Source organism: Petromyzon marinus, unplaced genomic scaffold (genome assembly GCF_048934315.1).
Source record: "Petromyzon marinus isolate PM22_M1 ecotype Great Lakes invasive population unplaced genomic scaffold, UKy_Petmar_22M1.pri1.0 PM_G_Scaffold_14, whole genome shotgun sequence".
NCBI lineage: Eukaryota > Metazoa > Chordata > Hyperoartia > Petromyzontiformes > Petromyzontidae > Petromyzon > Petromyzon marinus.
The window spans coordinates 1,253,238-1,264,528 of NW_027422695.1; the positions used below are offsets into that span (position 1 = coordinate 1,253,238).

Genomic DNA, 11,291 nt, shown 5'->3' on the forward strand with positions numbered 1-11,291 from the left:
GGGCCACATAGTTAGCCGCTCGGGCATCTCTACCGACCCTGAAAAAACCAAATGTGTTCAACATTGGCCGACCCCTACATCTGCGGGCGATGTTCGTAGTTTTATTGGTTTTGCGTCGTACTACCGCCGGTTTGTTGCTGGCTTCGCGACGATTGCCAAGCCGCTCCACGCCCTTACGTCAAAAGGGGTGGCGTTTCATTGGGGGGACGCAGAACAGGCTGCGTTCGACTCCTTGCGGAACGCGCTCGTGACGGCACCGTCCCTTGCGCACCCCGATTTTTCCGTGCCATTCGTGTTGGACACCGACGCTAGCAATACGGGGATTGGGGGTGTTCTGTCCCAAAAAGTTGATGGCATTGAAAGGGTTGTTGCCTATGGTAGCAGAGTCTTGTCTCTTGCTGAACAAAGATACTGTGTGACCAGACGTGAGCTGCTGGCCATTGTTTTTTTTATTCAGCAATACAGGCCGTACCTGTATGGTCAGCATTTTACCGTGCGATCTGATCATTCGGCTTTACAGTACGCTCTGCGGGTTGACCAACCGTCCGGGCAGCTTTCTCGGTGGCTCGAAGTCCTTCAGGACTACGATTTCAATGTCACTTACCGTAGGGGTGCACAACACACGAATGCCGATGCGTTGTCTCGCCTTCCGCCGGCTCAAAAATGTGCGTGTTTTTTGGGCTCGGGCCGTTGTAAGCCGCCACTGCCTGCGCAGGTCGCGCCTCTCACAACGGTGTCAGCCGCACTTCCCGCCGCCTCAGCGCCGATGTTGGATCATGCAGATCCAATGGCCAGTGACGATTTGCTGGGGCTAACTTTGGCCGAATGGGGTTGGCACCAGGGCGAGGACATGTCGTTATTGAGGTTGCGTCGCCACGCGAATAATGCGGTTCCAAGACAGGGCAAATTTAATTCATTTGTCATGAAGCGCGGCTTGTTGATGCATTGGGATGCTGACTCGTGTCAACATAAAATCGTCGTGCCATCCGCCTTGCGATGCAAGGCCGTATGGGCGGCGCATGAGCGTTTATTGCACCTGGGTGTTCATAAGACCATTGGGTTGTTGCGGTTGCAATTTTTCTGGCCGGGCATGCTGCGCGACGTCACTGACATTTTGCTGGGATGCACCCATTGTGCGCAACGTAAACCGCCGGCTAAACCGGCATGCCCACCCCTGCAACCCATTTCGGTCTCTCGTATAAATGAGTTGGTGGCTCTCGATATTTTGGGCCCTTTTCCTACTACGCCACGGGGTAATAAGTACCTTCTGGTTGGGGTAGAGTATTTTACACGGTGGCCTATGGCCTGGGCCCTCCCCAACCAGTCGGCGGCGGCCGTTGTGGACGCCTTTGTTCAAGGCTACGTCCTGGACAAGGGCACACCAGAACGGTTGCTGACCGATCAGGGAAGAAATTTTTCAGGAGCCTTGCTGACTGATGTGTGCCGCCTGTTGGGCACTAAGAAAGTGCGCACTTCGCCCTACCATCCCCAGACCGACGGCATGGTGGAGCGCCTTCATAGAACTCTCACCGCTATGTTATGCCATCAGGTCGATGAATCCCACCTCGATTGGGACTTGCAGGTTCCAGGGGTCCTCGCCGCATACCGTATGGCACCTCACGCGGCGACGGGATTTTCCCCGTTCTTTCTAATGTACGGCAGGGATGCCTTTCCTCCCGCCGACGTTCGGCTGGAAATCGAACAGCCACCGCAAAAGTCAAAGCTCGTTGACCACTTGCGATTCAACCTCCGTAAGTTGGCCGAGGCACGGGAGGCCGCCATTGAAAATTCGGCTTCCCGCCAACGGGCGAATTTGCGACTGCGGGACCATCGGTCGTACATGCATCGGTCGGCACCGGGAGACAGGGCATGGCTCCACTGCCCCCAGGTGCCGGTGTCCACGTCGGCCAAACTCCTCAGACCATGGCGAGGCCCGGTTGAGGTAGTGGAAGTCCTGCGTCCCCAATGTGTTAAAATTAGCTGGGGACGGCGTCGCTGGTGCGTTCACCCCTCTCGGTTAAAACCCTTCGTCACGCCACGCGTCCCTCCACAACACACACGACATGGGGGCCGAGTGTGCGACGCGTCCGACGAGCCGGATGTTGCCCCGTTGGTGCCTAACCCACAGCGCAGGCGTGTCATTCCTCCTGCAGATGACACGGGAGTGACGGCTCCATGCAGGCCACGTTCGGCCTCAATGGACCGTGGAGCAGTAGGTGTCCCCGTGGAGATGCCTAAAGGCCCACCGGATGCTCTGGCTCATCCTCCTCCTTCCCTTGTGCCGCCGACAAAGCCTGCCATCCCCTACGATGGCCCCGCGAAACGCACGCGCGCGAAATCTCGCCGGTTGTTATGTTTTTTTTGGCATGTCTTGTGCCTTGTACATACGTTATGTTGTTAAGGGGGGGTATTTATAGGGGTTTAATTGTTCTTGTTGTTCGTGAGGCACACTCACAATTCTACTGTTGGTAATTTCGGAGTTTCCCATTGTTGCAGCCGGGACGGCTGGAGCTTCCGAAGGAGGGGGTGATGTAGAGGTGTTAACTAAGCGCTGTTGCGTAACCTGCGTTGCCACCAGGGCGGTGCAGCATTACCCCTGGGTACAACGGTTGGGGTCAGTCGAGGTGAAACGGATCGTGGCCAGGGTTTGGTGCGAACCAATCAGACGGTTCCACGTGGGAATGTATGATTGGTTCTACCTGGCCACGAAGGGGTATAAGACGGGTGACCCAACGGACCTCGGGGAGTTCTCTCCCTGCACGAAGACAGAAGACTGGGCTGAAGCCTAGCTAGGACCCTGGACCAGCCTTCCAGCCCTTCTAAGGGCTAAGGCTCGGCATACCCAGTGGTCAGGACCCACCGGGCCAGCGGTGGGTCAGATAGCCTCCCCTAGGTCCTAGCCGGAGGACTAGGATAGCGGTAGACGTGTGAGTCCCGCCAAGTCCGGAGGTTGTACCTCCTTAGGTATCAAGGAGGTTAGCGGTAGACGTGTGAGTCCCGCCAGGTCCGGAGGCTGTACCTCCCTAGGGTATCGGGTGAGGGGACCGAATATCCCTCTGTGTGTGTTAAGCGTTGTATAAGGAAATAATACAATAAACAGAGTGTGCCTCCTAAAGAAGTCTGCTCGTCCTTACAACACTACACATTTAATAGTCTCAGCATGCCCACAAAAAAAATGACTTGTAAAGTTTTACTGCTACGTGATGAATATTTCTCAATAGCAGGTCCTATTGTGTGCTAAGAGGTAATTACAGGGATCTTAAAATTAGTTATGTGAAACTCCATGTCCTTCGTTCTCTAATTCATTACTCGTCCTTTGAATGAATTTTCTGTTCTTCGTAGGCCGGGAGTCGTCTTGCCAGTCGACCTCATGGGGGGACATTATGGATAATGTGGACCCTTTCCCAGGCCAAGGTTACAAGCATCGCTCCCCAAAGGTGTGTATGGGATCTGTGGGGTCAAACACACAACATTCTCTCCAAAACTAGCACACTGTGTCATCACACCATCACACCAAAATATCACTAAACCATCTCTCCACATCACCTTTCTCATCACACCACACCACCATCATTTAAATACTCCATCATAGAGCCTCATCATGTCTCTATACCATCACAAGACACCATCTCTCTAGAACATTCCACTACTTCACTTCTTCATAAAACAACACCATCTCCCGACACCATCACCCAATCTCTCGACCATCCCACTCATGCAAGCACTTGAAGTGGTCATTTATTAACAATGAAGACAGAATGATATAAATCAGTCACATTAATTATTTATGTTAGTTGATTGGAAGTTGCCATTCCAGTTGCCCACTATGGGCACTGCAGTGAAATTTGTCGTCATTATGGGCTTCCAGATCGTTAAACTGGAACATTATGTGGAAACTATTGCCAGTGATGATTGTTGCCAACATATATCAAATCTTCACAGTCGATCACAGCCTTAAGTGCATGTATGGGGTTTGTGAGGATATTTGAGGATGTAACATGGATTTTGATTCTGTAGGGGTTTGGGATATTTAGACGTTAGGGCTACACGTACAATGTGATCAAAGTATTGATGTATAAGGCCTTATGTTAACATCAGGTTTGAATGAGTGAACGTGGATGTCTGCATCTGTACACAGATGTGTGAGTATGTATTTGCATGTGCATGTCTGAATATTCCTGTGGTTATCTTTGCTTGAACAGAAGATAATCGGGGAGTTGAAAGACTTCCACAGGGTGAAGCATCTCCAGGAGGAGAAGGACCTTGCAACGGAGAAACGCCTCATGGTAGAGGAGCGCCTATTTGAGGTGCAGTGGCTTGCCAGGGTGAAGTGCCGCAAAGAGGAGAAGTGCTTCCGAGACTATCTCCTCAAGAGGCGCCTCGTTAAAGGGAAGTGCTTCACGGATGCGAAGCGTCTTTGCGAAATGAAGCATCTTGAAGAGAACCGTCTGGAGGAGGATGAGGAGAAGAAGTGTCTCACCAACATGAAGAGCGTCAAGGAGGAGAAGCGCCTCTTGGAGGAGAAGCACCTTGAGGAGGAACAGTGCCACGTCAGGACTGCTACCACCACCGCCGCCACCAACACCACCGCCACCACTACTGCCTCCGCCACCACTGATTCTGCTACCTTTGCCGCGACCGCTGACACCACTGCCACCACCACGGCCACCGCTGCCGCCATCGCCACCAGTGACACCACCGCCACCACCGCCACCACTGCCACTGACACCACCGCCACCACCGCCAGTGACGCCACCACCACAGCCACTACCGCCATCACCGCCACCTCCACTACTACCGCCACTGACACAACCGCCACCATCACTGCCACCACCGCGGCAACCACCACTTCTGCTACCACCACCGCTACTGACACCACTGCCAACCCCACCACCACCACCACCACTGTCACCGATAGCACCGACACTACCAACACAACCAACACCCCTGCCGCTACCGCCACCACAGCCGCCACCGCCGCCACTGCCACCTCTGCCACCTCTGCCACCACCGCCATCACCGCCACCACCGTGGCAAACACCACCACCACGGCTACCACCGCTATCACCTTCACCACCTCCGCCACCACTGCTGTCACCGCCACCACCGAGGACCAGGAGGTTGAGGAGGATGAGAAGGAGAGAATGGAGAAAACAGAGAAGGGGGAGAAGATGTTGGTGGAGGATGAAGAGGAGTTGGAGGAGGACGAGACAAAGGAGGAGATGGAGGAGGTGCAGATGGTGGAGGTGGTGATGCAATTAAAGAAGAGGAAGCGAGGGGGCCTCGCTCGCGTGGCGAGAGCAATCACCTCACTCCTCCGCCGCGTGCTGCTTTGTGGTACAACATCCACCACTCAGTAGGGGTGATAGTGGTCGTCGTGGATTGGTGCGAACCATGACGACTATCATCATACTACCCACCCACCTTGTGATACTTGCGGGCTTCTGAATAAAATACGTTCCAGTTGTATTACCACTGCAGTGGCATTTCGGCATGAAGCATGGAGGTAGAGTAGACGTGAAGTTTAACGTCATTGTGTAACGACAAAGTAAAGACTCAGAGTGAGCGTACATCCACTGTCATTACGACCCACGTGTAGTGATACACTCAGCGACACTAGGAGTAGGAGGCAATCTGTTTATTATAGCCTGCACAGGGTACAAGGGGTAACTACACTTTCAGTCAAGACAGCTAACAGACTGCCAGACTGACAACGCCGAGGTGAAGGTGGCGACGAAGACTCCAGCAGCCCGACAGGATTCCACTCCAAGCAACAGCGATGAACCTTCGCTAGGGGTCCCCTTTTATCCTCCCAGCGTGGCCTCGCTCCGCTCTCGGCCACGCCCCCCTACTAGAAACTACTCGCAGGTTCCTGGGCTTACCTCACGTGCCCCCTCTATCACCTTTCCCCTACATCCCTCTGTCTGCCTATCACGTGACCTGCAGCGAGACTGGGCTGCTGCAACTGCAGATCCCCTTCTCTGTCAGCAACCCACGCCATGCTACATAGTGACCCATTCCATGTCACTACACATGAACAGGACAGCTGACATGTTATCATGTAAAGCAACCATAAACACATGAAAATACCTAGGTTTACAATTTTTGAGAAAACCACTATAGACACAATATACATAGACGTCAAATGTTGGGAACAGGAGACAATCAGTTGTTTTAATTGTCATTTGAATTCAGCACGTCAAAATCCATAACAAACATCACATTTCATCTCTGAAATAAATGACGTCTAAAAAACAAGTGGACCAGTGTGATCATCAACACCCATCATCAGCATCAATACCCATCATCACAAACACCCATCACCAGTCTTCATCACCACCACCACCCAGCCATCATTACCACCACACATCATCATCACAACCCACCAAAATCGCCACCCATTATAATACTCACCACCCATAATCACCACCACCCATTATCATTACCACCACCCATCACCATCATCACACACCATCACCCATCATCACCACCACTACCCAACCATCATAACCAAAATCCATTACTTGTGTAGTGGGTTCACGGAACACGGAGACGGTGGAGTAGAGGCAGCACTGTTTTATTCAACTTAACGGGTTACACAGGAAGGGGTAACGGCCCCTTCACCCGTATACACTCTGGGACATCCCCTAGGCTATCTAGCCTAATTCCTATACTCCCAGTTCCTCCAGCTACAGGCGCTAGAGGAGGCTATCTGATCTGGCCCTGGTCAAGCAAGGTCACGGCACCCCACCAACCAGACCGGACCTTAAAAGGGCTCTGGCTCTGAGGCCACTGGCTTACCCTGCTGGCCCTCAAAAGGACAGCGGTCAGGGAAGTCCCAGGGTCTTTCTAGCCGGCCTTCTTTCTTCACTGGTTCTTCATTCTTGGCCCCAACACACTGCCCCGAGTTCTCTGGCTCCCCGCCCTTTATACCCATACACCACTGAGGGCGGGGCTATAGCGGACGTGGTTGTAGCCACCAACATGTGGCTGTGTGTTACCTTCCCACACTGTGTTTCCTTCCCACAACACCCCTACATCTGCAAGTGCTGCCTGGGTTGATTCAATGTGCCATGGCTCGGGTATGCGGTTTTCCAGAGGTGTGTGGCGGTACAAGGACAAATATATAATGAGAGTTGTTTTGGGAAATGGTCCTTCTTCAGACCACATACAAATGTTGGAGAGACAAGATATTCAGGTGTTTTATTCTTAGCTCTTTCGGTAAAGTCATGTTGAAGGGAAACAATAAAACAATAAAATATATATAAAACAATAAAATTTCTCACGACGTTTCGACCATAACACAAACGGTCGTCATCAGGTGTGTCAGTTCACATTAATTTATTTATTTTCAAACGGTGTATTTATTATAATTTAAAAAACGTCAGCGCCACGCGCAGCGATTTGGCAATTTATTTAGAAGGACTAGTCCATCTATGTTCTGAAAAGAGGAGGGGGGAGACGAAAAATTAATGTATGCTGTCTGAAAGCCACCGTAAGCGTGAACAATCAATTAAGACCTGAAATGGTTTATCAAATCTTTCCAATGATTCCTAAGCCAGAATCCATCTTCTCGGTTGAAATTGTCTCTGTACTTGTATATGTGGATAGCCTCATGAACGAATCTCTCATGGTAGCCAGATGGCTTACAAAGAACCTCTGTCTTGGAAAAGTCAATGTCATGTGAGCCTACTAAATTATAACAATGATCTGCCACGGCCGAGGTGTTGGTCCTACCGTGTTTAAGGTCTGCTTTGTGTTCACGAATGTGGTCCGAGACATGGCGTTTGGTTTCTCCAATGTAACTACTACCACAGAGGCAACTTAGTTTGTAGACACCAGGGTACTGTATGTCCGGAATCACATCTTTTACAGACGGAACCAGATCACGGATTTTATGTAATGTGTTGAAACGGATCTGGATCTTGTGTTTATTCAAGATTTTGGAGATCTTTTTTGTGATCCCCACAATGTAGGGTAAAGTGATGGTTTTGAAAGGCTCCTCAAGAGGGTCCTTCTTCATGGTTTGAGTGATAGCTTTGCGGATTGTATAGTCGGAGTAACCATTAGCCTTAAGAGCTTGGTGTACGTGCTTAAGTTCACTGCCTATGTGTTCCTGGTCGGATATGCATTGGGCTCTATAGTATAGAGTCTTGATGAGGGAGTTCTTCTGGGATGGATGGTGGTGGGAATCCGGTTTCAAGTAAGCATCCGTATGGGTAGCTTTCCTGTAGACAGAGTGGCTCATTGAACCATCAGGTCTCTTTTTTATTAGGACATCCAAAAAAGGTAGCTTGCCATCTTTTTCGACTTCCATGGTAAATCTGCTGGCTGGGTGTATGGAATTGATGTGGTCGAAGAATTGGTTTAGAGCAGGCCGGCCATGTGGCCAGATGACAAAAGTGTCATCCACGTACCTTTTCCATAAGGTTGGGCGCAGAGTGGCAGTCTGGATGGCGTCAGTCTCAAATTTCTCCATGAAAATGTTAGCTATAACCGGAGATGGGGGGGAGCCCATTGGGGTGCCCTCAGTTTGTTTGTAGAAAGTTCCATTCCAAGTGAAGTATGTATTGGTTAAACAGTGTCTCACCAGGGGGGGTACCTCAGTGTTTAGTTCTTGATGAACCAAGTCTTCAATGATTGCGATGGTGTCAGGTACAGGAACCTTGGTGAATAAGGAAACTACATCAAAACTGACAAGCAGGTCGTCTGGGGACAGGGAAATACCTTTGATTGTCGATACCAGGTGAGTAGAATTTTGTACCGCAGAGGTGGTTTTTCCAGTGAAAGGATGCAGGATTTCAGACAAAAAACGAGCCAGTTTGTAGGTGGGGGAGTTGATAGTAGAGACGATGGGACGAAGGGGTGTATCTACTTTATGTATTTTTGGTAAGCCGTATAATCTTGGTGAGCCACTCTGTCTACAGGAAAGCTACCCATACGGATGCTTATCTGAAACCGGATTCCCACCACCATCCATCACAGAAGAATTCTCTCATCAAGACTCTGTACCATAGAGCCCAATGCATATCCGACCAGGAACACATAGGCAGTGAACTCAAGCACGTACACCAAGCTCTTAAGGCTAATGGTTACTCCGACTATACAATCCGCAAAGCTATAACTCAAACCATGAAGAAGGACCCTCTTGAGGAGCATTTCAAAACCATAACTTTACCCTACATTGCGGGGATCACAAAAAAAATCTCCAAAATCTTGAATAAACGCAAGATCCAGGTCCGTTTCAGCACATTACATAAAATACGTGATCTGGTTCCGTCTGTAAAAGATGTGATTCTGGACATACAGTACCCTGGTGTCTACAAACTAAGTTGCCTTTGTGGTAGTAGTTACATTGGAGAAACCAAACGCCATGTCTCGGACCGCATTCGTGAACACAAAGCAGACCTTAAACACGGCAGGACTAACACCTCGGCCGTGGCAGATCATTGTTATAATTCAGTAGGCTCACATGACATTGACTTTTCCAAGACAAAGGTTCTTTGTAAGCCATCTGGCTACCATGAGAGATTCGTTCATGAGGCTATCAACATATACAAGCACAGAGACAATTTCAACCGAGAAGATGGATTCTGGCTTAGCAATCATTGGAAAGATTGATAAACCATTTCAGGTCTTGATTGTTCACGCTTACAGTGGCTTTCAGACAGCATACATTAATTTTTCGTCTCCCCCTCCTCTTTTCAGAACATAGATGGACTAGTCCTTCTAAATAAACTGCCAAATCGCTGCGCGTGGCGCTGTTTTTTAATTTTTATAGAAAAAATACACCGTTTAAAAATAAATAAATTACTGCTAACCGACACACCTTATGACGACCGTTTGTGTTATGGTCGAAACGTCGTGAGAATTTTTATTGTTTTATATATTTTATTGTTTCCCTTCAATGTGACTTTACCGAAAGAGCTAAGAATATGGATTACTGCAGTCACGAAAGCTTTAAATCAAAAGATATTCAGGTGATTTGCCTCCTTCACAACACTGCCATTCTACTCTACTGCCCCAATGATCCAGTGTGATCATCAACACCCATCATCAGCATCAATACCCATCATCGCCAACCATCATGATCACCATCATCACCACCCATCATCAAAACCACCCATCACCAGCCTTCACCACCACCACCCATCACCAGTCATCATCACCACCACCCATCATCATTACGACCACCACCAATCAACATCATCACACACCATCACCCATCATCACCACCACCCAGCCATCATAACCACCATACATCATCATCACAACCCACCACAATCACCACCCATCATAATACTTACCACCACCCATCACCATCATCACACACCATTACGCATCATCACCACCAATACCCAACCATCATAACCAACACCCATTACCCATCATCATCAACACCACCACCCACCAATCACCACCACTACCCACCACCACTACCCACCAACCACCACCAACAACAACCACCCACCAACCACCACCAACCAACCACCACCAACCACAAACACCACCCACCAAGCCCCACCACCCACCAACCACCATCACCTACCAACCACCACCACCCACCAACCACCACTACCCACCAACCACCACTACTCACCAACCACCCACCAACCACCACCACCAACAACCACCACCCACCAACCACCACCAACCAACCACAGCCACTAACCACCAACACCACCCAGCAACCAATTCCACTACCAACCACAAGCACCCACCAACCACCACCCACCAACCACTACCACCCCCCATCAACCAACCACCACCGCCCATCAACCACCACCGCCAACCAACCACAACCACCACCCACCACCACTATCTACCAACCACCACCATACACCACCAACCACCAGCCACCAACCCCCACCAACCAACCACCACAAACAACCACAAACACCACCCACCAATCACCACAACCCACAAACCACTAACATCAACCAACCAGAACCACCACCACCCACCAACAACCACCGACACAAACCAACCACAACCACCCACCAACCACAACCACTCACCACCACAACCCACCAACGACCATCACCCACCACCACCTACCAACCACCAATACCCACCAACCACCACAATCACCCATAAACCACCAAAACCATCCATCACCACCACCACCCACAAACCTCTATCACCACCCACAAACCACCGCAACCCACCACCATCACCCACCATCGACCACCACCACCAACCACAACCACCCACAAACCACCCACCACCACCAACCACCACAACCCACCACCGCCACCCACCATCACCACCACCACCAACCAACCACCACC

At 50.4% G+C, this 11,291-nt stretch overlaps 1 protein-coding gene across 1 annotated transcript; it reads left to right on the forward strand.

The window, feature by feature from the left end:
- The first annotated feature begins 1,871 nt into the window (after window positions 1–1,871).
- On the forward strand, window positions 1,872–5,710 carry LOC142910192 (uncharacterized). The gene is made up of 2 exons (XM_076059877.1): window positions 1,872–3,437; window positions 4,203–5,710. Exons 1-2 carry the CDS (start codon window positions 3,321–3,323, stop codon window positions 5,358–5,360), a joined length of 1,275 nt encoding a protein of 424 aa, XP_075915992.1. The 5' UTR covers window positions 1,872–3,320; the 3' UTR covers window positions 5,361–5,710.
- The last annotated feature ends 5,581 nt before the right edge of the window (window positions 5,711–11,291 follow it).